This window comes from Anser brachyrhynchus (genome assembly GCF_964034855.1).
Source record: "Anser brachyrhynchus genome assembly, chromosome: 2".
Lineage (NCBI taxonomy): Eukaryota > Metazoa > Chordata > Aves > Anseriformes > Anatidae > Anser > Anser brachyrhynchus.
The window spans coordinates 16,261,493-16,289,211 of NC_137695.1; the positions used below are offsets into that span (position 1 = coordinate 16,261,493).

The 27,719-nt window shown below is 39.3% G+C and overlaps 1 protein-coding gene across 4 annotated transcripts in view; it reads right to left on the bottom strand.

The window, feature by feature from the left end:
* Nucleotides 1-3,122: 3,122 nt before the first annotated feature.
* Nucleotides 3,123-27,719, bottom strand: part of ZEB1 (zinc finger E-box binding homeobox 1) — a 128,891-nt gene continuing 104,294 nt past the window's right edge. For 3 of the 4 annotated variants that reach the window (XM_080581726.1, XM_080581727.1, XM_080581729.1), the window contains 7 exons: nt 27,060-27,122; nt 25,266-25,427; nt 21,088-21,290; nt 15,930-16,035; nt 12,610-14,420; nt 10,893-11,073; nt 3,123-5,585 (listed from right to left, as the gene is read on the bottom strand). In XM_080581726.1, coding sequence (XP_080437852.1) covers nt 5,047-5,585; nt 10,893-11,073; nt 12,610-14,420; nt 15,930-16,035; nt 21,088-21,290; nt 25,266-25,427; nt 27,060-27,122 — 3,065 coding nt within the window. In that variant the 3' untranslated portion in view covers nt 3,123-5,046. The remainder of the gene's footprint in view (nt 5,586-10,892; nt 11,074-12,609; nt 14,421-15,929; nt 16,036-21,087; nt 21,291-25,265; nt 25,428-27,059; nt 27,123-27,719) is intronic. The other variant, XM_080581728.1, reaches the window with a different exon arrangement.

The following is a 27,719-nucleotide window of genomic DNA, read 5'->3' on the forward strand; positions in this document are numbered from 1 at the left end:
CAAAGCCATCCGCTATGTTCACTACTGCCTCCATGAGCAAAACGGACTTTTCTCATCTTCAGATCATTATCTTAACCTCTAATAGTCTTCCGTATGCTTAGGAAGTATTTCCACTATGGCCATTTCTACACTCCAGACTTCTATGCCGGTTTTGAGTGTGGATGCCTGATCTTTATTGCTTTGATGCTAAAAGCCCCTAATATAGCAGTCTGCAGTGGCCAAACCCACGCTGTTAGTGGTGCTGTGTTTTCTCTCGTGTAAATGGCTTTGCTTTCAAGTGGCTGCTCAGTGCTGCGGCCACCGCTGTCCTCGGCATACTTCGCCAGTGCCAGTACCAGCACCGAGCCCAGTTTGCACAGCCAAGACCTGTGGGATTACCTCCGAAAACTGCATTAGAATTACCGTACCTGAGGGTGTGAGCACAACCCTTGGTTGCCAGCTGAAGCCATTTTTACTCAGTCTGTCTGAAGAATACCGCTTTTTAGGATAACTATGTTGCATTGTGGGCAGACACCATGGTCCATTCGTCTCAGACTAAAATTTAAACCACCTTCCGAAGCACATGGGTGCTCTGAGATCAGATAAACTAATAACATTTCTTGATTTTTTTGCTATGCATTAATTCATCTGATTCTTTGTAATTCAGTGCCATTTTCAAAAAGCTTTCAAGCCCATACATAAAACATTGCTTAGCATTGCTATATTACTAATTACACATATGGATAATCTACTCCAGATAACCCACAAGCAGACAGAGATGTGTCTGTGGAGGGTCTGAGTGAATGCCACCACTGGCATGCCATTCGAATGCTACTAAAAAAAAAAAAAAAGAAAGCAGTTGCTTTTTTTGCACATACCTTCCACTTTTCTCTGTAGCCTTAAGTGCCTTTTTATTTTTTTCTTCTGCTTTCTGAGGATCTCAGGGCATTCCCCATCCTAGGGCATGAAACCTAATAAATACTTCTCTAGCTTTCTTCCTATAGTTATTCTACAATATTTTCCTGTTCTCAAGTTACTAGAAGACATAGAAGACATACTATTTTAACAATTTTGCAACTCTACCTGTGTTTCTGAATCATAGCAACTAATTATATTCTGGAGTATTTAAATGGGTCAGCAGCAGAACCAAACCCAGAACATCAGTCTCAGGTCAGCGCTATGTCCTGTACTGCATCCAAAGGACCCCTTTTTTGTCTCCCCAGACTGGCGACTGTCCTCTGTCTCCTGCTTGTGTTAACTGAGATGAGCCACACGTGGTGAGTACGATGAAGCAGCAGGCACAGATAACAATCTGGGCACACAGAGCAACTGATGTACTTTTTGTCTTCTGACCACAGAAGAGGTCCTAGGACAATGAATTTTTATTAAAACAAGATTCAGATTTCACTTCTCCTCTCCACTCTTTATATTTAAAGGACAGAAAACAAAGGCTTTTGCTTTCATGTTTTCTCGTGTGTGAAACTTACTCTCCTTGAAACTGATTTGCCATTAAATTACACAAGTCAATATATCTGCAGCTAAACTGCTTCTGGTGCCTTGGCAGACTCCTTCACCACTCCCTGGCTGCCTCTGCCTTACCCAGCTATCTGCACTGCAGGCATCTCACCAACAGAGCTAGGAATAAAATCCAGGTCTCCTACGCACCTCTATGTTCCCGCTGAGTTTACCCTGCTAAATGAAGATGCATCACAGTTTTTGTTTTCCAAATGGATAATGAATGAAGTTACAAGGTTACAAACATCAGAGGCATCTCTCAGCATAACAGATGTGAAATTCAATACACCAATCCATTCTGAAGATAAAAATGTTAATAATGGGTTCACAGCCTAAGTAATGAATATAAATTTTCTCCTCCAATGCGATGACGTTTCCTGAATCAAAACTGCTTGGACTTTGTTCTCTGTCCAAGCACAGTTTTCTCTTGCTTTATTTAAGGTTCTTGAAACCGAAGTTACTGGCCTTTCACACGTAGCTTTCACTTCCGTGAGCAACCTGGAATTTATTCAAATTCTTTGTTCTACCACTAAGGGCAGCACAAATATTCTTTCCACCTCACTTTCAACAAACGTCTCACCGGATTTATTGCTACAGACAAGTAAGATGTTGCTGAATTATGAAATAACTGAAAATCTCCATCTTAATATAGGTTAAAAAAGGTACATTTCTTTACCTACAGCCTACCCAGTTTCACCTGCAAGAAATCCTGAACTACCCAATCATTTTCTGTTTTAATAATAATTACAAGGCAACATTATTGATACAATACAAATGGCAATTGTTTTCCAAACAGCTTTCTTACATTTACCTCAATGATATACTACTGAGTTAGGAGAAAGTGCAATATTTCATATACTGTACAGAAAAATACAAAAAAAAACCCCACGTTTAATATATTGGATAAACCTTTTATATATATCAGTATTGAGGTAACAAGATTGAAAATTGTTCAAAGCTTAGATATGTGAATATAAATTAACATATATGATGTTTGTGTAAAAAAAAATTAACAACTGAAATCCCTATTTAGGGATCATTAAAGAGCAGAAATTTGTTTAAATAACATTCTAAACTTCGCTTAAACTGCAAAATATTGCAACAATGAATATGTAATACAACTTTCAAACCTTCATACTTACATTACTGAAGTAAGTAATGTACTTCATTACTTCAATTCATACTTCATTACTACAATTCATACTTACATTACTGAAGTTACCTACATCTGTAATGTTGGTGCCGTATCTTTAAAAACTCAACAGCAAAACATACATCAACTTTTTCACTGGCTTATTGCTAAATCAAGAAAACAGGCATAGACTCACATTCTTGAAAAGCAGTCTTCAGTAGAGCCTTAAAATGTATATTATATAGATCAAGGAGGAAAAAATCACAAAAACGTGATTTGTTTTGAAAACTTAGTTGTTCTACTAACATTTGAAGAATCAACAAATTAATGTAGCGATCCCTTTACGTGTACACGGTCAAACATTTCTTTCACTTATACGCTCCTTACATCCAGTTGAAACCAGTATCTATACTGAAACAAGAATCATGTCTGAGTAACGTCGCAGAAATAATTTAAAACAATTATTTTAAATTACCAGAATAATGACAGTAAGTCAGACTTGTTGACGCATTTTATTGTGAGATGGGGAGTCTGGTAAAAAACTAGAAAATGACCAGGATGTAACAAGGAACTTAAAAATGAAGTTTCAGATTCGTAACATACATACATGAATACAGGAACAAATTGGCACAAAAATGTTAAACGTTGTTCCCAACACTGTTTATAAGATTATTCTAATTTGGCTTACTAAGGAAATGAGAGTTTTATGGTTAGGCTAATCTCTTAATAAAACTGCAGAGCATCATGCTATTAGTCACACAGTGAATTTCAAAATTTAAGAGCTTTATATTAAAAACTGGGTAAAGGTAAAATGAATTGATTGCAATTGTAAAATTAATACATTCCCATTTTAATTCATCTGTTCTACAGTCCAAGGCAAGTATAAATGTTAACATAACACTGTTAAATCAAATCTCAATGCAAGAGAACCGATTGCATCTCTACTTTAAATCTTATCAACTTTCCAAATTTTCATACTAAAATATATTATTGTATTAATACAAACTACAGTATTATACACTACACTGTGTAATAAATAAAGAAATATAAAAATAAGACACATAAATATAAAAGTTTTCTAAAACTAAAAAGGTACATATGTCAGTAAGAAGGGTATTAATACTGCCAGGTTTGAAGACATACAGTACAAAATGTTGCACAGATCTATAAACTAAAAGAAATAAAATAATACTGATAGGTAAAAATCAGCTAACATTGTTAATAAATGGGGTCCATAATAACTAACATTTGAAAATACTTATGAGCCAGATAACATGTCATGTATGTGTCTGAAATTAAAGTAAACCAATAAAGCAATAAAGCAGATTAGAAAATTTCCCTTGTAATTATTGTAGAGAAATTCTGCAAGTCAGGTATTAACCCAAAATACCACCAAATAATTAAATAATGAAATATACCAGTGTTCTTACTTCTCTGATGGTTAAGTGTTTTTTCCCCATGATTAGATTAGAAGTTTGATACAAATCAACAAATGCTAGTTATTGTAGGCCACACATTGGATAAAGGCTGGTTAGAGCCTTCGTAATACTGATAAATGGCACTTACAGCACACAGGTCTTGCATAAGGCCAAAGGAGATACAAAGCTTCATATCATATCCTTCATATTGTTACTACATACTCAAAACACAATTACAAACACGGATTTTGACGACTTTGCTGTCCTTACCAGTATTAACACTGTTAGTCCCTGCAATCAGAACTCAACAACAATCTTTTCAACTACATTTTTAACCACATGAGTAAGAAACTTCAGTTCTTCTATCATCTGCTTTCTTAAGGCTAACAATACACTTTAAATGATAATATGCTCTACTACAACATCTAATGTTATAAACTGCTACCTTCTAGGTTGAATTTACAAAGGTAGCCAAGCACTGTTTGCAACTGCATTATAGGTTTCTGCAAAAGGGAATTCTGTAGTGCAGAAGTTCTCACATTTTAAAAACGTAATAAAATACTGAAGCGGATTTAGGAAATGTTTTGCCATAAAAAAAAAAAAATCATAAAAATCTCTCCCAATTGTACAGCTTAAAAATTAATCAACTCAAGAATGAAAATTAATACTGATAAAACAAACAATGCCAGATGCTTGTCTAATAAATCAGGTTTCCTACAACCTGGTAAATCTTTGCTTCCAGAGTCACTGTATTTTTCTAATCTGCTTCATGTTACAAACTTGTTCCTAACTTTGAAAACTGTGTGAAAAATTACTAAGTTTGAGGTTCAGGCACACCTGGATTTCTTTTTTTTTTTTCTTTTCTTTTTTTAAATATATATTTTTTTACACAGTAGTGAACAGAAATCACAGTATGCAGGCTACTGCGTTTCCATGAAAAGCATGTATAATATAGAATGAACTTCATTACCAATTTTTTTTCCTTATAGAAAAAACTATCATTTAAGCTTTATTTGTTTTTTCTTCTGACACCTGCCCATTATTCTGTATAACTTCTGTTTCTGCATTGCTTGCTTGATTTACAACTTCATCATTCTTGTTACCTTCAGTTTTCCCTTCTTCTTCTTCATCCTCTACTTCTTGTAGTTTTCTACATTCTTTTTCTTCCTGAAGTCCTTCTACCTCTTTTTCTTCCTCCTCCTCTTCCTCTTTTTCACTGTCTTCCTCTTCTTCCCTGGTTAAACTCTCTCTCTCATCCGAGTCGATCTGCGACGGAGATGCCCTGGCACCAACATGCTCAATATTTAGGACCTCCTGTCCCGTCTCTTCCTGCTCTGTGCTATCACGCTCTTCTGCCTCTCGTTTGCAATAGGAGTAGCGATGATTCATGTGTTGAGAGTAAGACCCCGAGTGTGAAAAACGCTTTCCACATTTGTCACATTGGTAGGGTTTTTCCCCAGAATGCAGTCGCATGTGTTCAATCAAATGGTGTTTGTGTTTGAATGCTTTTTTACAGATTCCACACTCATGAGGTCTTTTACCTAGAAAATAAAGCACAAACAACTGGACATTTTGTATTTAACATTTAAAAAAATTGTACTGATGCATTCATTATAAAATGCTGTTGGTGTATGTATTACCAACAATTAATAACTTTATTTAACAAGACATTCTGCTCCTAGTATTATCAGCCTGGGTTTCTTGCATGAGACCAAAGGATAAGAGTATAACGGTATGTTGGACCTAGGCCAAGGGGGGGGAACGGAAGCAGATTCCTGTTCGGGGTGGAAGGCGAGCCCTGTCCCTGCCCACCTCACCTTCCTATCTACCCTTATATAACAGGTATGAAGCTCTAGAACATAACAGTGAAAATAACGATGTAGACGAAAGCCCATCCCAGTTGGAGAGGGTGCCTAAGGCAAGGCAACCAAACCCCCGCACCGCTACATCTTCTGTCAAGAAAGAAAGAAGGGTTATCGTCATGTCCCTTCTGAAAGGGACAGAGGGCCCAATATGCCATCCAGACCCAACCCACAGGGAAGTCTGTTGCCTCCCTGGGGCTCGGGTGAGAGACATTGCTAGGAAAGTCATGCGCCTGGTATGGCCCACTGACTACTACCCGCTACTGGTTTTTCAGGCTGGTAATGATGAAGTAGCAAGGAGAAGTCCCAGAGGGACCTCAGGGCTTTGGGGCGACCAGTTAAAGGTTCAGGGGCACAGGTTGTGTTTGCCTCTGTCCTTCCGATACGGGGGATCGATGTTGATGAGCAGACCCGTCATATTAATACGTGGCTTCGGGACTGGTGCAACCGGCAGAACTTTGGGTTTGTTGATCATGGGAAGGTCTACGCGACACCGGGCCTGCTGGCACCAGATGGGATGTGCCTCTCTCAGAGCGGGAAAAGGATTTTTGCTCAGGAATTAGCGGGGTTGACAGATAGGGCTTTAAACTAGAGTCGAAAGGGGAAAGGGTAAAACCAGGCCCGCCGGTGACAAGCTAAGGGATGGCGTGCTGGAATCAGAGGGACTGTGTGCTAGTGAGGTCCTTCGGTCAGCTCCACAAGGTGCTGCATGTAGGGAGGCGCATTTGAAGTGCTTCTACACAAACGCATGCAGTATGAGGAATAAAATGGATGAGCTAGAAGCCTTGGCCCAGTCCCACAGCTACGACATCATCGGCATAAGCGAAACCTGGTGGGATGAGTCCTGTGGCTGGTGTGTCGCAATAGATGGCTACAGGCTCTTCAGGAGGGACAGGCAGGGTAGGCGAGGTGGGGGGGTGGCGATGTACGTGAAGCAGGCGCTGGACTGTGTGGAACTTCAAGCTGGCGACGGCAAAGTTGAGAGCCTCTGGGTAAGGACTAAGGGATGAACAAATAAAGGGGATGCCGCTGTGGGAGTCTGTTACAGACCACCTGGCCAGGACGACAACGCCGATGAATTATTCTTTGCGGAACTAAGAGATGCCTCGAGATCAACTCCCCTTGTCCTTATGGGGGACTTCAACTTGCCAGACAGCAACTGGGATTACCACACGGCCGACATGAGCAAGTCCAGGAGGTTCCTAAAGCACCTAGATGATAACTTCTTGGTGCAGGTGCTAAGAGAGCCAACTAGGAAAGGTGCCCTTCTAGATCTGTTGCTGGAGAACAGAGAGGGTCTTGTGGGGGACGTGGCAATTGGCAGCCATCTTGGTTATAGTGACCATGAAGTGGTTGAGTTTAGAATTTATGGCGACAGAAGGAAAACTGCCACCAAAACTTCAGCCCTGGATATGGGGAAAGCAGACTCCAGGCTGCTCAGGGAACTAGTCAGCAAGGTCCCCTGGGAAACTGCTTTTGAAGGCACTGGCATCCATCAGTGATGGTCAGTCTTTAAGCACTGCCTCCTAAAAGCACAGAATCAGGCAATTCCAAAGTATTGGAAGTCAAGCAGGTGGGGCAGAAGGCCGGCCTGGCTGACCAGGGATCTTCTGCTGGAGCTTAGAGAGAAAATGTACGGCTGCTAGAAGCAGGGCCAGGCAATGTGGAAGGAATACAGGGACGCTGTTCGCGTTTGTAGGGAGAAAATTTGTATGGCCAAAGCCCAACTAGAGTTGAAGCTGGCCATGTCTGTGGGAGACAATAAAAAGTTTTTTTTTAGATATGTGAACAGAAAAAGGAGGACCAAAGAAAACATAGGTCCTCTACTTGATGGGGAAGGTCACCTCACAGACAATGACATAGGCAAAGCAGAGACATTTAATGCCTTCTTTGCCTCCATCTTCAATGCTTGATGATGGGCTTCGGGACCCAGGGTGCCCTGAGCTGGGGGACCGTGATGGTGGGAATGATAAACTCCCAACCGACCCTGAACGTGTGTGAGATTTTCTGCTCCACCTGGATCCATACAAGTCCATGGGTCCGGACGGGATTAATCCCAGGATGCTTAGAGAGCTGGCTGACATCATCACGGGACCTCTCTCAATTATTTTTCAAAGGTCTTGGGAATCTGGAGAGGTCTCGGTAGACTGGAAGCTGGCAAATGTTGTACCAATTTTCAAGAAGGGCAAGAAAGAAGACCCTGGCAATTACAGGCCTGTCAGTCTCACATCAGTGCCTGGTAAAATTATGGAGATTATCCTTGAAGTTATTGAAGCGCACCTGGGGGACAAGTCAGTCCTTGGTCCCAGCCAACAAGGGTTCATGAGGGGTAGGTCCTGTTTAACAAATTTGATTTCCTTTTATGATAAGATCACCCATCTAGTCAATCAAGGGAAAACAGCTGATGTGATCTTTTGGATTTCAGTAAAGCTTTTGACACAGTTTCCCATTGGATCCTACTGGACAAAATGTCCAGCATACAGCTAAACAAAAACATCATGCGATGGGTGAGCAATTGGCTGACGGGCAGGGCTCAAAGGGGGCCCCATCAGGCTGGCGGACGGTCACCAGTGGGGTCCCCCAAGGCTCTATTTTAGGGCCAGTCCTCTTCAATGTTTTTATAAACGATTTGGATGTAGGACTAGAAGGTGTTTTGAGCAAATTTGCCGATGACACTAAACTTGGAGGAGTTATGGACTCTGTTGAGGCTGGAAAGACCTTGCAGAAAGATCTGAACAGATTGGAGAGCTGGGCGATCACCAACCACATAAAGTTCAACAAAAGCAAGTGCCGGGTCCTGCACCTGGGACGGAACAACCCTGGCTATACGTACAGACTGGGCGACGAGACGCTGGAGAGCAGCCCCGCAGAGAGGGATCTGGGGGTTGTGGTTGACAGCAAGTTGAATATGAGCCAGCAGTGTGCCCTGGCAGCCAGGAGGGCCAACCGTGTCCTGGGGTGCATCAAGCACGGCATTGCTAGTCGGTCAAGGGAAGTGATTGTTCCACTCTGCTCTGCACTGTTGCAGCCTCACCTCGAGTACTGTGTGCAGTTCTGGGCACCACAGTACAAAAAGGACATTAAACTGTTGGAGAGTGTCCAGAGGAGGGCTACAAAGATGGTGAAGGGCCTAGAGGGGAGGACCTATGAGGAGTGGCTGAGGTCACTTGGCCTGTTCAGCCTGGAAAAGAGGAGGCTGAGGGGAGACCTCATCGTGGTCTACAGCTTCCTCACGAGGGGGAGTGGAGGGGCAGGCGCCGATCTGTTCTCTTTAGTCACCAGTGACAGGACCCACGGGAACGGTGTCAAGCTGAGGCAGGGGAGGTTTAGGCTAGACATCAGGAAGAGGTTCTGCACTGAGGGGGTGGTCGCACACTGGAACAGGCTCCCCAGGGAAGCAGTCACTGCACCAAGCCTGTTGGAGTTCAAGAAGCGTTTGGACTGTGCACTTAGTCACATGGTCTGAATTTTTGGGTAGACCTGTGTGGTGCCAGGAGTTGGACTCGATGATCCTTATGGGTCCCTTCCAACTCGGGATATTCTATGATTCTATGAAAACTAACATAAAAAGATAAAGAGATTCTCAGATACAATTTTGAGAACAAAAATGATTATAAATAAATTAGAAAATGAGGAATTTTTCTTGCAATAAATGTCATTCAAACTCAAAACCGTTTTAACACTTCTACATTGATGGAAATTTTAAATCAACTAAGCTTTTATGTTAGCTTTTGTGTACAAGTCCTTGTAGCATGTCATAGGCAAAAGGAAAACCATTCTAAAATATTCTCTGGCACAGATGGGTGTCTTACTTACAAAATTTGCTTCCAGTATATCAACTGGAAAAAAAAATTCCTTTCTTTGACTGAGTTCTCTTTCTGCTCTTTTTTCCTGCTTTCTACTTGCCTCTCTACTACTTGCCTTTCTGCTGCTGTTTTTAGAGACTCTTTTAAAGGCAGCACGGACCTAGTTATGTTATTTTGATTTCAACACTCAAAGTTGTTAGGCAAAACAACTTTGCACAGCCTTCGCCCAGACATAAAAAAATACAGACAATGAGACAGCAGTTTTCTGGTCGCGCTCCCTGTCAAATTATGTCAAACAAGCAGCATTTCTGAACACAACATTTAATTTAAAAGCAGAACAGAAAGCAAAATTGTGTTATGAAAGGGAGAAGTTAAGAGTCTCAGAGCAGGGAAGGTATGAAAACAGAAGATATCTTAACAAGCACAACTTGGGAAACTTGATCAAATGTTAAAGACAAAGGGGAGCATTTTATCTTTTTAATTCTGTATTTAAGTACGATGAACTAAAAACTTAATATGCAGAAAGACAATGTATGCACTTAACCAGTAAGAAAAGAGATTTTTGAAGACATCACTGAAATAAGAGAGCAACACTTACTCAAAAAAAAAGACTAAGTGGAAGTGGAGCTAAAAGGAACAATTATGAAAAATTCGAAATAAAAATGAAAGCCACAAGGGTTTTCCTTTGGGGTTAGATTCTACATATCATGAATGTCTATTAACTTCAGATAACTACAAATTTGGCTCACTTTGAGAATCCTTTGTAGCCTGGCTTTCATGTGAAGTATCATACATATATATGGTCCTTTTTAAATAAATAAGTAAATAATATATGTATATATATATTCTTTCTTAATTAAAAACCAGACAAAATAAATTAGACATAATAAATCCTTGATTACAGATTGTGGTGTGCAGATGATTGTCCATGAGACAGATGGAAGAAAATCCCCATTTTTCTATTCAGGGTTTAGATCTTACAAATTTAAGAAACATAGAACTACAATTGTGTCAAACAAGTATACAAAACATGGGTTTTTAAAGAAGTCTGGGCACAGATGGTAATAAGGACTATTATACTTCTCTTACAACGTTTTCTGTGAACTGAATTCCAGTTGAGCTTATCAGTTACCCATGAGCAATAAAATAATGATCTGAAACTCCATTTCCTAGTACGTACCTGTGTGTTCATACTTATGTCTCAATAATGAACTGCTCTTCTGGAATATTTTGTCACATAAATCACATGCATACATCCCATTTTCTGTCTTTCTCATCTTTTTCTTTGGGGGTGTTGAATCAGAATCATTTTGATCTTCTACATTCGATACTCCTTCTGAGCTAGTGTCTTGCCTTTCATCCTTAAGAAAAATTACAAAAAAAGGTTGAGTTCAAAAAAAAAAAAAGCACTGATGCAGCACACAATTTATAAAATGTAAGCTGAAGCTACACAGTTATTTTCATTCCATTCAGTAAATGGCCAAACAAAATTGTTTAGACTTAAACTGTCAAAAAAAATCTTTCACTGCACCTATCTGCTCTGCAGTCCTTGCCATCATCCAGATGCAGAATTCTCAGGGCGACTGACTGTAATCATATCCAAACCTGACTGTTGGCCAGGTCTCAGCTACACTGGCTCATCACATTTTAAGGCCCCTAAAATACGTGCAATGTTAGGAAGGAAAGGATTACAGAGCTGTAAAATACCTTAAGAAGTGTTTGGAAGGTAATAGAGCCTATTAGATACCTAACTGCATTTTTGAATGAGCGTTTGTCCCCCACATTTTGCTACTTCACAGGTTTTACGGAAGATTTTTTGGCGAAGTTATCACAAAAAGCTATCTATCATTTGAATTTACATAACTGACCACCGTTTTCCTCATAAATCTACCAAAAATCCTAGTTAAAAGAAGATATGGCGGATTTCAAATGTTTCATTAACAAAAAGTTGTCCATGTATTGTAACTGTTGCCTATTTCTAAGCATTTCAGGTGTTAAAGCTCACCTGTAAGTAGCGTAGTATTTTCTACTGATAGTATCACAACACACATAATTAATTTTGTCATATATTATCAAATCTGAATATTAAAATGTATGTATTAGTTACCTCATATTTTGTCTGCCTCCTAAACTCTAACACGTAAGCAGCCCTGTCAATCTTCATGGCTCCCCAGTCTCTGGCTATACAGACGCCTGCATAAAATGCTGAACAGCCTATTTCTAAGATTTAATTAGAAATGCTAAGTCTTTACGTAAGTCAGTTCAGTTCTGCTCTGTCCCTACCTCCATATACATTGGTATCTCTCAGGTTAGATCACATCTAGCGGTACCCAGGGAGGAACCGATCAGGGTACAGGAGTGGTGCACGACAAAGATAATACCCACCCTACTTCCAATTGAAAATGCTTCCGAATTTTGTTTAAAGTGCTGTTATTGTGTAGGATGAATTCAGTTACTCTGCAAGCTAAGAAAGCACAGCAGAGTGAAAAGAATAGCAAGAACTTACAAATGGTTTATTTTCTGGATGTGGGGAAAGAGGAGATAAGGAATCTAAGCCATGGCTTTACTTCGGTTTTTGATCAGGAGAAATAAACTGTCTTTAAAATACTGAGCACTAATGTTCAAGAAGACACTTCTGAACGGCACAATTGAGTGAAGAATCGACTTGTCCATGCACAGAACTAGACTGCAGCTGTCAGTCTAGACTCCAGCTGACTGAGCTGACTAGCTTTGCAAAGGTGTTAATAGTGACACCTACTACCTGTTAATAGTCAAACCGAATAAACGGGACAGTTTGTGTTTACATTTTATTTAATTTAACAATTTTCTATTAGTTTAGTATGGATACAGAGTGAACACATCATATACAGTGCACAGGAACACACAGACTTCAGTACCTGACTTCCATTGGCTTGGGTCTGTTTTGGTGGTGTTTCCTGAACTGCAGGACTAACTGTAGTAGAGTACGTATAAGCCACCTGGGGAATCAAAATGGTTTGCTTATTGGCAGCGAGAGCTCTCAAGCATGGAACACTGTTCTGGTCAGCAATGGCAACAATTGTAGGTAACTGGGCAGTGACTGTAGGTATAGCAATATTTATGGGATTGGCACTTGGTGGGATTACATTTACAATAGGATCAGAGTCTGTAATACTGTTGTCCTTTTGTGGTTCTTTTTTTGCACAAGTTAAGTTCAAAGGTTCTTCTTGGACAGAATAAACACTGTTCTGGTAAACACTAGTTATGGTAGATCTTTCCAACAGTTCTCCATGTTGCTTTGGTAGCGAAAGGTCAAGAGGTTCAATTTGTGGCTCTTCTTGTACACCCTCTGCCGTGTACGTATAACCCTGTGAATTTCGTGATGAAGAAAGGTTTAGTGGCGATGGGGATGGCGTGCTACTGCGTGAACCATTCAGAGTTGATCCCCCTGATAAAGTCTGAGATTTTGTTGTACTGACTGGATTTTCTGAATTACTTGTGCTGTTCTGGGGTTCACTCACATTTGTAGTTGCTGCTTGATCATCGTTATCTGTGGGGCTGCTTACTTTAGCTTGTTCGGGAGAAGATGGTCCAGAAGAGTGCACAGAAATTTGTCCAGCTTGCATTTTTTCAAACCACTTTTTTACCACATCCAGTGGTAGGTTTACTGAATCGGCTATTTTTGAAAGCTCTTCTGCGCTTGGTTGTGCATTTAATGCATAATATGCTTTTAGGAGCGATAAAAGGTTCTTTAAAGGTGGCTGACCAGGAGACAAGTTGTTCTCCCCAGTTTCTGATGGGACAGGGGAGTCAGACTTCTCAGCTTCTGTTTCACTGGACTGAGGAAGCTGAGGAGGATTTTTCGTTTCATAGTGCTTTAATTCTTGAAGTGCATTAAGATCTCCTGGACAGTCATCACAAAGAAGACAAGTGCTATCATTGGTCTCTCCTTCAAAGTTCTTATCTTTCTCAGACTTCACCGTAAGATCTTCTGGTAATTTTTCATTTTTGCAACTGTTTGCAGGAACAGAGTGTTCTTTTTTTAGATTTTGTGGAACAACCTGAAGTTGACTTGGCTGCTCCAAGCTGTAGTTAATGATAATTTTGGTTGTCCCATCTTGGTCAACCAAAGGAAGACTGATAGCTGAAATGAGGGAATGGCCAGCTTGTTGTATAGATGCATTGCTGATTGTTTCTTGTTCTTTGGATGCAAGACTAGCATGATTGTTTTCCAATACTTGCCTTATTACATTACCATCCACTGCCACTTTAAGTACGTTTTGAATGTCACTTAAGTTGATGCTTATGGGAGACACCAGACCTACTGTTGGCAGAACAACAGCTTGCACCACACCCTGAGGAGAACTGGTTGCCTGCAATGGGCTACCACCACTAAAAACCCCATTCTGCAAAGGGGTTGAACAATTAATTCCTGAAGCAACCACTATGGGCTTGAATTCATAATCCACAGGTTCAGTTTTAATTTGGTTAACAGGAAGTTGCTCTTGCAAGGGTTTATTTTCTATCTTTTGTCGTATCTGTGGTCTTGCTGGGCTACCGGGTGATGCAGAAAGGGAAGGGGAGGAGCACTGAGACGTCTTGAGCCCTGACCGAGCTCGACCATTCACGGGCATCAAACCAATGCACTTCTTACTGCTTATGTGTGAGCTGTATGAACCAGAATGGGAAAAACGTTTCTTGCAGTTTGGGCACTCATATGGCTTCTCTCCTGAAGATCAAAAGAAAAAAAAAAAGAAAGAAGAAAAAAGGTCCATGCAATGTTTCATCAGGTTACAGTGTAACTTCATCAAGCACAGTAAACAGAAAAGAATACATCAAAATTAGCTTTCAAAGAGTCCTAGAGAAAAAAATCCTTTACAGTGAATTGAACACCTAAAGCAATTACATCATCTCTAGCTCTGATCCTAGGATCTCTGATAAGTTTAACTGTGGTCCAATAGAAGACAAAGGATGGCACCCACATGATCATGATACATTCTGGTACTTCCCAGTAACTGCCTACATATCACATGAATGAGTCTACACGATACTTGCGGATTTCATTAAACTTCATTCCAGCAGTAATATTACTAATGTCAGAAGAAGCATTAAACACTTCAGAATGGAAAAAAAGCAGAATATGTTTAACCAAAGAAAAATACAAATGGCATAAATGTAAATCATAATTAAATAAGGAGCTGCATTTTTCTGCAGCAAATACAAATACAAAATATCTGTATTTTCCTGTAATGCTCATCGGCTGAATATAAACAAGCGAAGTTTAGGTAAAGGGAAACCAGAACCATGCGTAAGACCAATGTCTGTTTGCCTTCAGAGATGAGTATCAGGTTAAATGGTCAGGAAGATGCATACAAATATGCAATCGTTACACCCACGGAGTTGACTTTTCAGGGGATCTATGTTACAGAGGAAAAGGAAAAAGCCAGAACAGCTGGCTTTCTTCAGAATGAAAACTGCGTTGGCTGAAGCTTTCCCATGCACAGACACAGATGCCAGTACTCTGTGGAAATGAAATGAATTTGATGTTTGCTGAGGGAAGACTTCTGAGTAAGGTGCTCTTAATTGCTATTATCATGGCCAAGCAAACAATAAGAAGGGAAAAGACGGCCTAACACCCTGTTTTCAGACTTACTGTTAGTGGGTACATTTGGGTTAAAGAGAGAAAATAAGAAGCTCTTCTGAGTGACTTATTATATAATATAATGAATATTAATATACAATACTACACATTAATTAATTGCAAATTGAAACTGTTGGGACAGTGTATCACAATTTCAGACCTGTGTCTTAAGGCTATTTTAATATCACTATTGTGGAATGATGAAAATCACAGCCACAGTAGGAAGCACAGTTGTTATATCCTGATTGTTATCAACGAAAATTTTCTAGCAAGGCTCATAACATGCAGCGTGGTCTGCAAACACTGAGAAAAACCAGACCAGTAAAAAGGACTGGAAGGATGCCCCCATTTCTTCTGTCACAAGTGAAGTTTTCCTTAAGTGTCAGAGCTCAAGCTGCAACTGTAAATCCGTAAGTCATCCTACTTACTTTCTGCACACAGCTGAAGGCTGCAGTCAGTAGGTGCAGAATCTCAGAGGAAGAAAAAAGAAACACCCGTCGTATTTTAAACTTAGACTTACAAGGCTGATATCTCATCAAAGTTACAGAAAGTAGGAATGGTAACATTAGTACATAATTCAATGCTTGATTTATTTACCACTGTGGATTCGTAGGTGCTCCTTTAGATGATGTTTGTATTTAAAAGCTTTTCCACATTCAGTGCACTTGAATTTTCGATTACCGCTGGATTGCGTCACATGTCTCTGTAAGAAAAAAAATAACATTATTGCACAGAACAGCATATTGGAAAAAATTTCGTGTTTTCACATTGTAACAGAGAAAATGCAATACAAAACTGAAAATAATCAATCATAATTTTAAGAGACTGAAGGTGGTATGTGTTATGCATGAAAAAGAAACAAATTAGAAGTCAGGTTAAAACTGAACCATGTGTATCTTCTGAATAAATCTGGTACAGTAAAAAGAAAAAAAGCATTTGCCCCTTCTCCTAACTTCAGATGAAGCTTGTACTGACATGCTATATGAGTAAGAAGTTCCAAGATGTATGCTAATTCAATTTGTGAAAGCAAAAAACCAAGAAAAACCCCAAGCCCACCAACCACAGAATATGTCACACAGAATAGAGAAACATTAAAGCATATAAAAGCCTGTTTAAAGTTTAATCAGGTGACTTGATTTTTCCATTTACATGCTTCCAGTGCTTACTGTTGGCCTTGGATTCCTTTATGTAATGGTGCCACAGGATTGCTCAAGAGAAGATGGCTCAGTGACAACAAAGGCACTCTCAGTCACAATTAATTCTCAAAATAAATGCAAAAAACTAAATTAAAATCAATATCGAGAGATTTCCCAAGTACACAACATCACACTTCCTCACTGTTTGCATTGAAGCTCTGTAATTATTTTTGTTATATTTCACCTTTTGGGAGCATTTATTGTCAAGTACTTTTAAATTTTAATCAAATTACTTTTAATATAGCTTTTTCCTTATAACTTAAGAAAAAACAAAAGCAAAGAAAGGCAGGGAAATATATGGACTGTATACGTGAAATATATATGCTCGATTTAATTTTTTTTACAAACTTTATAGATCTATGAATGTGTATTTTTAAAGACAAAAATTGCATGTGGTTTAGAACGTGGAGCTGATTGATTGCCAACACAAAATAGAGCAATGGAAGTTTTTTTGCTGTTCCAACCAATCGTGTCTTTATAACAGCAGCAGCTCCTTTTTAAGCGGAGCTAACTTTGCAGAGAGATACCCTACCACCATTTGGATGCAGCTGCAGACCTTCGGTAACTGGCGAGCATTTTCATAAACTCATTAGCAGAGCTATTCACGTACCCCGGGGAAACAGCCTGTGCGCGGGCAGCCAGCACGCAGCAGCTGATGCGCGTTCACTTCCCCTGCGGGAGGCTGCGGCGGGGATCCTCTGCCCACCCGGCTGGGCTGCGGTGGCTACCGGCTGAGCAGGGACCTGCCCGGCCCTGGGACTGCTCCCCGAGAGCCTGCTGGGGGTCGAGGGCTCTGCTGGAGAAAGGGAGGATGGATAGGAAGGCAGGGTGGCGTTCCTGCCCTGATTTATGAGCGATGGTCTTGAGAACGTTTAGCTGCGAGAGTTTGCTGGTTGAGGGAGTTTGAGGACTCTGCTCTGAGGTGTGCTCTCCAAATGTTCAAGCCCCCTGTTCTGTACCCTGTCCTACTTCACATGATACAGACGCTAACCAAAGACAAATTGAAAAAGGATAATCTAAATTGCTTCCAAGTACTCTAATTCTGCGTTTCTCTCAGGATAAGCATTTGTCTAAGCTGCAGTTTTCACCTCTCAGCAGATCCTGTTCAGATCCACCTCTGTGCGCTCTCCTTTCAGCCTTCTCCAAGTCTCCGCAGCGAGGTCTCCACTCCGATTTACCCTGATTAGACCCCTGTTCCCCCGTTTGTCACCTGTCTTTTGCTAGTCCACACATCTTCTGAGCTTTGTTTCACTACATATGTTGAAGATGATGCTCTAGAAGATTGTGGCTGACTCACTGCGCTTTAATGATCCAGCTTCACTGAGTCTGGGGAACCGTGTCAGGATTTACTTAAGCTTGCAGAGAATCAGTTACTGCTGTTTGACTTGAGATTATGCAAGTTAAAGGATCTCAGCATGCAAACAGCTACTGCAGATGCTGGACTACATACATACTAATACTAAATATTACTGCATTTATTCAAGCTGTCAAAAATATTTCTGCTCCAGTCTTTAAAATTCAACGTGCTGCTTCCCTGGCATGGAAGCTTACATTTCTTTTACCAAATTTGTAATGAGTCTTTCTGTTTTCCTGGTTACAGCCATAAGCTGCTTTCAGTGCTTTGAGCCTTCTGCTAGGTAGCATTTCCATCTGTGTTGCCTTACCTTCTTATATTTGTAATTCTTTATTCAGCTTTCTCTTATCTCTGTCCCTCCTACACTTCATTTATTTATTTTAAATCTGGGATATCCTCAAGAGGTACACTGCAGAATCTTCTTTAGAACTAACTGAGAAATCATGACTCTTCTCTGAAGTACCATCTGTGATGCTTTCACCTTCATTTTCTCAGATTCAAATATTTTTACCGCTTCCAGTACTGTTAAATCTGTATTTTTGTGTCTCTGATGTGTGATATATTGTTTAATGCACTGTACATAACTGCTGTTTTCTGTTTGTTAAGAGTTAACCTCAGCATTCAGACCATAATCTTCTGCATTTCTTTTAGGACTGAAAGAAGAAACATCGTCCTTAAGGTCTGTAAGTAGCCACGAACAGAGCTCTACATCAAATATTTACTGTGCTTTGGACAGAAGTCCACTCTCTTCATACTAGAGAAATGAAACCACTAATGGGAATCCTGAAAAGTTGTTTGGAAAATAGGAATCACAGGTAAATTGGTGGCCTTTCACAGACAATTTGGTAATGGTATTCTGAATGGTCATTCGTCAGCTGCGTCCATGGCAATACGGAATTTTATCAGACTAGCTCTGGGTGCTTTGTAGATAGATGAGAAGAAAAACAAAACATAGGAAGCATTTATCCATACTGCATCTCTTTGGGGGATCAGATGTGAAAGCAGGTGATACACATCCACCACTGCCGCCTACTCACCCTTAGCTGGTGCCAGAGCAAGTGTACAGCAGTATGAGGAAAGGGGGGGACAGGGAGGAGAGGGATGGAGGAGATGGTGCAGGATCAGTGCTCAGCTCTCCACCGGAGCAGAAGCAGCAGCAAAGCCTGCCATATTTGCCTCTTCCTCAGAGGAAGGCACAGCCTGCACATACCTCTTCCGCTGCCTCCACTACACTTGAAATTATCTTTGCTCACTGCTTCCAATTATAAAACTGTCACATGCTGGCCACTGATCAGCTAACAGAAAGTTATCCAAATAATCTGCTTTCAGGGCACGTCCTTTATGAATAAGGAAGAACAGGAAACGTTGAGTTTTGAAGATGTTGCTGTTGAAGATCCATGGCCAGGAGGCCTATACTTTACTATAGATAAAATTCAGTTTTCCATTACACAAACGATGTAACCATGTGCATGAAGCAAATCTGATGACACGACATTGTGACAATAACAAAAACAAATAAGCATTTCAAATTTACCAAGTATCTGCACTACTATAGTTCTGACTCTGGCTATGGCTCTAGAAAATCACATGTAACCTGGTGAATGTTGAGTTCCAGATACTTCACAGAAACAATATTCCTGCTTATCAAATGCAGTCATGTCCTTCAGAAGTATAAGCCCATTAAAATATCTCACACATTTCCTGCAGCAACACAATGCTTCATTTTCTAGCAATTCTTCTGAGACTGTTTATTCACTTGATATTTTTTTCTCTTTTCTTTCAAACTATATGCAAAAATGGGAAGTCCTCCCAACTACTTCATTCTTCTACTTTTAGGCTTCTGGTTGGAAAAATGGAAAATAAAAGTGGTAGCTTACAGCAACAAGACTTTACAAAAAGCTCTCATCGATTTTAGTCAGAATTATAAGCTGTATATAAGATGATAGCTTTAAAGTGGAAGCCAAGCCAATAAGAGAGCAAGGCAGAAATGAATTGTTCAGGGGAAATACTTGTGAATAAACAAGAGCTGCCCTGCCAGAACACGCTGGCAAGGTTATTCTAAACCCTGCGAAACAGTAAAACCCTTGCCACTAGATTGCCCTTACTTCTTGTAAAAACTTTTCCTGAATGTATTCGCTCAGATGTAAAGAAGGACACTACAGTTTTAACCTTGTTGAACTCTTTGACTTAGTAATAGCTTGTCAAACAGGGGTTAGCAATACGTAAAAGAGCATCTCCTTTTTTCTATTGGATGTTACAGCTTTCAGATTTTCAGTTTAATGAAAATGGGAAGGGAAGGGAAGGGAAGGGAAGGGAAGGGAAGGGAAGGGAAGGGAAGGGAAGGGAAGGGAAGGGAAGGGAAGGGAAGGGAAGGGAAGGGAAGGGAAGGGAAGGGAAGGGAAGGGAAGGGAAGGGAAGGGAAGGGAAGGGAAGGGAAGGGAAGGGAAGGGAAGGGAAGGGAAGGGAAGGGAAGGGAAGGGAAGGGAAGGGAAGGGAAGGGAAGGGAAGGGAAGGGAAGGGAAGGGAAACCTCAGGTCTCTCAGTAGTAGTGAGGTGGCCAACTCACCAGGGCATTTCAAGGAACCATGCCCTTGGGTTAATCAATGAACCAGAGAAAACAAGCTCAGAATATTTTTAGCCCTTTCTATTGCTTTATTTAGTATTGAAACACTGTAATTTACGCACGAACAATTTTTTGTATATTGTCTTTTAGCATGGGTCATATTTATAAATTATATCTCACAGTTCAGGCAAATGAATCAACACAATGGATTGTTTCTTCAGGGCAAAAATGGCTACACTCAATTTTGAATCGGCCAAACAGGATATATGGAAGAAAAATATAAGTATTTCACTAAAGATGTGAGATTAAATTTGAGTCACAACTCTTACGTAATGTTAGGTGATGAACAGAAAAACCTAATCACCTGTAAATGCAATAAAGCACTTCTGAAAACTAAAACTCAAACCCAATTATACTGTGTTGATGAATGAAAGCACAGGAATTCACATCTCATCCTTTGATAGCAAGGGAGGAAGTCTGACTTCATCAGCAAGCTTAAGTAAATGCCCCAGGATTGGGACTCCAGCCAGCGAATACTCTGAGATGAGTATCTGACATGCTCTGTACAGACATCTCTGCTCACACACCAACTCACGGCGCTGCTGCAGAAGACAGCAAATCCTCCAGCCCGGTGGCACTTACCTGATCTCGTCCCGACTTGTGCGATGTCATGTGGCGGTCCAGCTGAGTCCTGTACGCGAACGTGTAACTGCACAAGGAGCAACTGAAGTTATCTTCGTTCTTTTCATGGCGGTACTTAATGTGTTCCTTCAGAGAGGTAAAACGCTTGTACCCTCTATCACAATACGGGCAGGTGAGCAGTTGGGAAAATGCATCGGGTGTTCCTACAAAGGAGAGAGAACACACCGTATTTAAATAAACTGTAAGCTCTGAATTTACCTACACCGATTGTAATTGTAAGAAAACACGCAGCTGCTAGGAAGCTCCATCTGTTTTAGAAAAGGAATAATGACCATTTATTTTTTTTCCACAGGTATTACCTTTCTAACTGCAGTAGGATGCAGCTGTCCCACTGTGCTATGGAGGATGTCAGCACAATGACACCAAACCGAGCCACACCTCTGTCCCTAAGTCTGTTGGACTTTGCTACACAGCACCAGAGCTCCTGCATATGTACTTCTGATTAAAAAGTACTCTGAAAATTGTAAAACGTGGTTGAAGATCCAGTAAGCTTTGTAGACTTGGCCAGCCCAATCACTGGCAACCCTGAAATCATGTTTACAAATTAAGTCTAGCACTAAAACATTTAATGGTCATCCAATTTCAGTCCCTAAGGAATAAACAGTATTTGCTTCCTGCAGAGAACAATTTTTTTTTCTCTTAACACAGAATTGTAAGAGGAAGGAGAATAGAAACATGGTTTATAATCTTAGTTATACACAGATACGCACCCTTTAGTAGGACATAGTGTCTGCAAGAGAAGTGGATAAGTGACAGAAAGGAGAGATCAAATCAAATGTGATGCCATAAATATGATTTTAATATAACCTATGGATTTTACTCTACTGGCTTTCATGAAGTTATTTCTGTGTCAGTACAGTAAAAAGTGAAATCAAATTAAAGCTGAATATTAATTTGACAAGAATATTTCTGAGAAGTCACCATTTATGAAATTTTAACTCCATCTCTTCTTACCAAGCATATATTTATGCCCCATATGTAGTAACTGATTCTACGTTAGAATTGTTTTTTTCCTCAGAGATTCTTACTTTACATCTTACTTTACAGATTAATGAAAATGTGCTTACCTAAAAGCAGGGTTTGCTGTACTTGCTGTGCTATTTATAAGGTGTGGTATCCTCTAATGACCATCCTAACCTTCCATGCTTCAAGGGAAAACATATTTTGCAATGATGCACCTATCCACTGTGCTAAGTGAGAGCAGGAGGGGAAGGTGGAATGTCCTCACAGATTATCATTTTATGATCTGAAGCATGAGGGGCAAATTTGTACAGATTGTCATTTTAAGTTGCTGAACTATAAGCATTATTAATACTCCTAAAATTAACCAGTAGTTTCTAAAGTACTTCTGAATTATTTATCTTTGTGACCTCTTCCAGCAGTTATTACCATAGATTGATTATATGCTCTATAAAGTAGCAATTCCTTTTGTTTGTGTGGAATTTACTGACTTTATTTTTACTGCAATTGCTCTTACAAAACTAAAAAAGGAAGAGTCAGACCAGTTTTCATTAATACTTAAAAACAGCACCTTCTCTGTCATACAGGATCTTTTTCATTCCTTATGAGAACCGGCTAGGTAATCCTCACATTTCACTGTTTTTATTTTGGTGTAGTTCTACCCATTTAAGTTTCTTATTTTCCCAGATTAGGTATGTTTTCCAGAAATGAACACATCCCCGTATGTGTGGATATAGTACGCTTCCCTTCAATTGTTTTTTTTTTCCCATCTACAAGTCTATCCACATAATATAAAGAATACTACATTTCAGCATGAATCCAAGTCAGGGGAAATGTCAAAAGTGCGTTAAATTCTGCTTCCATTGGAGCAAATGTCGAAATGGCAATGGTTTTGCAAAGCCCACTACTAATGACTCCAATTCTCTGTGACTTCACTTGTCCAGTCCCCTGGTTTTGAAGCATAAATCTTTAGCAAGTATCATGACATTTTTTGGCATTTTCTCTTCCAAATAACTAAAACTTTGAACAACATTGTTCAGCATCATGATTTTCAGAACACTTTCCTGTAAACCTACTTAGGTAGGTACAATTTAAATTATTAATAAAAATTTTTATTTTTTATGATTACATGCAAATCATATTGCAAGTCGGTAAAACTAACTTGACAATCTGTGCCGCTGCAACCACAGATTAAAATTTTACATTAATTAAATTATAATTTTAAGATGTTACTGTTGAGCATGCATCTTATTTGAATTTTGCAAAACCTCAAAAATAAAACACAAAATATTAGAAATTCATGTCCTCCTTCTGTATATAAGTAGGCAGGTACACAGTCTAAATTTACTAAATATTTTAAATTACTTAATTTTTTTTTGCTAGAATCTCTTCTACCACAAACTCTCTGAAAGAACAGAACAGATTTGTTAGCATTGCCCCTTTCACTGATATCCCTTAGACTCAAGTACAGTAACACAGCCACAATGACATCTCTAATTCCTTTATGTAGATATTATTTTCTTTTGAAAATCCTAAATACCCCCACTAAAGGAACACAATCTGATTAAAACTCCAGAGTTTTCACAGATTATGAAAGCTGAACATGTCAAAAAGGCGCAGCGCAGAATACAAAACCAATCTGAACAGGTTTTGTCTTCAAGTACGTGTTCCATGATGAAGAAATGAACAAAGTCTGTCTCAACATCTCATTCAGAAGCACATTTTAAGCATTAAACTTTAAGTAGACGTTTTTTCTTCCTCTAAATCTAAAACACTACTAGTTATTAGTTTTCCTACTTATTTAAAAATAACAAAATATAGAACATTGATTTGTACCATATAAAATTATAAAGCTGGAACAGTTAACTAAGAGCAAAGAAAAGTCATAATAAAATAAAAACTTCCTATTCCAATATGAAATAATATTTTCAATGTCTACTTGAAAGTCAGTATTTCTTAATGGGCTTCCATTAAGAAGAATAACAACAGGTCATTGCTTTATTTCACATAAACATTTTTGTGTAAGCAATATTTCTTTTTTGTCTGTTGCTGTCTTTTAAGGAAAAACAAAAAACAAAACCTGTCACAGACCAACTATCTAATAAAAGAACTTCTACCTAGTACATTCTTTTGGGCATTTTGTTCAGAAATATAAAAAGAAACGTGTTATATCTCCCCCTAAATTATTCTTACATAAAACTATCCTCTCTTGATTCAGTCTCATTGTATTTAATGAATGTTTGTTCTGTTCTTTCATATAATGCTACTGAATGGATTTATGAAAGCTTGATTTTTATTTCCAATTACTGAAGATTATTACCATTTAGGTACCCATACTACTGAATCACAGCACACATCTTGTTTCATAAAATCAAGTTGTAGTGTTTTTTTTTGCAAGATGATCCCATCATCTCTTCAGTATTTGCAGTTTGCAGCTCAGACGGGCAACTGCATCCTGGGCTACATCAACAGAGGGGTGGCCAGCAGGGGAGGGAGGTGGCTGTGCCCTCTGCTCTGCCCTTGTGAGGCCCCACTTGGAGTCCAGCACAAGATGAATGTGGAGTTGTTAGAGCAGGTCCAGAGGAGGGCCACAAGGATGATCAGAGGGCTGGAGGACTTCTATGAAGAAAGGCTGAGAGAGCTGGGGATGTTCAGCCTGGAGAAGAGAAAGCTCTGGGGAGACCTTATTGGAGCTTTTCAATACTGAAAGGGGGCTTATAAAGAAGATGGAGAGCAACTTGTTGCTCAGGCAGATAATGATAGGACAAGGGGGAATGGTTTTAAACTAAAAGAGGGGAGATTTAGATTAGGTGTTAGGAGGAAATTCTTCATTCAGAGGGTGGTGAGGTATTGGAACAGGTTGCCCAGAGAAGCTGTGGATGCCCCATCCCTGGAGGTGTTCAAGGCCATGCTGAATGGAGCTGTGGGCAACCTGATCTAGTGGGTGGCATCCCTGTCCATGGCAGGGGGGTTGGAACTAGGTAATCTTTACGGTCCCTTCCAATCAAACCATTCTACAATTCTATTTAACTAAGATTTATTTTTTTTTTCAAAAGCTATGTGTGTATGCGTTGTTATATTTTGAAAGACAACAGAATCTTGTCATCAAGTACTTAGTACAACCTATTTTGAAAGACCTGAGCTGGTGGCATATTTACCATTTTCATCCTGACCACTAGCTTCTGGTGTGCCTTGTCTCTGGTCCTCCTCAGGTGCTTCAGGGTAGATAACAGCTGTATCTTCTTGTTGAAGGAATTCTTCAACGTTAGGGTCATGGTTTTGCTCATTTTCTGCATCAGAATCACATTCATCTTCTTTTACTAAAAGTACAAAAACAACATACAAGATGTCAAATGAAGACTTTAAAAAGAACATAAATGAGATTCAGTAACTCACATTTCCAAATCACACCCTATGCAAGGATTACAAAGCTCTTTACAAATACTAGTATAGGTCAAGCTCCTGAAGATGTAGGAATATGCCAAGTTTTAAAACAGAGAAACAGTGGCATAACGACTTTTAAAAAATTGACTGAAAATACAACTGGTTTCTTTACTTCACTATATTTTTATCATTTCACATGTATCTCCCTTCAACTTCCTTAAAATTCTTGAATGCAATATTAATCACAATTTAGCCCTTGCAGTTTGAAATACAGCCTTAAAGTCTCGGCTCCTGCATTTGAAAAAGTCAATTTGTTGCCTTCAAGACAAATTTTTTAGTGTTATTTTAAGACCTGTTCATTAGTGCAAGCCCAGAGGATGTTCAAACTCTGCATAACAATTTGGCTGGCTGAAACACACCAAACCTGAACTTTGAGTGGCTTGCTCTCTGGAGCTGGAAATGGGTGTCATAAAGGTTTCAGATCGAGTTAACATTCTACAAGATTTTCCAATTAAAAACTTAAGAAAAAAATCAATGAACAATTTCTTTAAAAAACTTTATTTCAAAGTTAACAAATAATACATTAAATATGTTACTTAATGCTTTGTACAATAAATATTTGCTAGCACGTGTTTGCCTAAATACATTTTTCATAGAGTTTGCTTTTACCATTGTGGAACATTCTGCGAGAGCTGTGTCTGTGACACAATAAATCATGACAGATCTCCTCTACTATTAAAAATGTGAGGTATATTTTTAATAGGAAGGAGAGGTTTTATGGTTCATTTCTCAGTGTGAAGCCTCATACTCAATTTGCAATTTGACACAATCATTTTATTACACAAGACAGTCTTTCTCATATATAGACTAATGTACTATACGGTACTTCTCCGTACTTTTTTTGAGAAGACCTGCTTTTGTTGCAACTAAAAAGAATGTGTGAAACTAGCCTAACACATCAACACATCTACCTTTTTTTGTAAGTAAGGTTTACCCTGATAATATCAAACTACTTAGTGTTAAGGGCATTAAAAAATGATGCATAAAAATCTTAAGAAACTGCAGAGGTTTTATATTAATTTTTTTTTAACATTACCAAAGCAGAGTATAATAAAATGACAAAGCATCTGTCTTGTTTTGATCCTGAACCTGAAGATCCAAATTTTGTTTTGCTTTCTGTATAATCAGTAAAAATAGAGGAGTTGAAAAGAAGAAAAACACTAGCTTGGGTTTATTTTGTTATACTCCTTGCTAGGTTTAAAACACTATCTATTGACCTGTAGTTGCATTCTACAAATAAGATCAGTGTTGTACTTCCTTTTGCTCTTGTTGCTGAAGCTGTTAGCAGACAAGCTGCTGTGGAGGCACTGCTCTGCTGCACCTCCAAGGTGAGGAGACCTGGACTTCTCTGGCTAAACCAGCACTTACAAGTTAAGGCCTCAAGTGTTGAAGAGCAAAGTAATTTATAAAGAGGTGTGAAAATCTTCAAGGCTTTCACAGGGATACTTAACCTAGCCAAAATTCAATAGCACTTTATGAGGAAGGGACTCAGATTAACAAACAAATACCTGTACATCCTACTTCATCTGTCTGAGCTTCAGGCCCCAGGATTTCCTTTTTTTCTTTTCCAGCTGAAATATTACAGTTCACAAAAAGAAGAGCGAGTATTAAAAACAAAACCAAACAAACCACACACCCACCAACTTAATATATTTGAGGAGCTTTTTGTTCAGCATTTTTTCCAATTCTGTATTTAGAAGAAATGCACTTAAGGACAGCATTTTTTCCAAAATACAGATTCCACATGACTCCAGCAGGAATTGGTTGAACCACAGAGATATTCCATGGGTAAAGAAATTAAATTTTAAAAGGAAGCTGTACCACATACTACTCATTATTTGAAGACAGGTAAAGACTGGGACAGAGTGTTTCTCCAGCAAATATGGAGTGAGCTACTTAAATAATCCCATGTACAAACAGAGCTATCTGACACATTCAGTACTATTTCCAGAAACTGGAGTATCACAAAACTAATACATTTATTTTTTCCAATTAGCATTTTCAGAAATGATTGATGATTTGTGGGTAATGCCTGCCAAACAGCTACATACTGCTTTCTGTTTCTTGTAAACTGTCTAGGAACCACTTACAGGCTCTGATTGTTTCAACAAACACTGATTTTAAAGACATGCTCCCTACTTCAGATCAGCTGTGTACTACAGCAACGC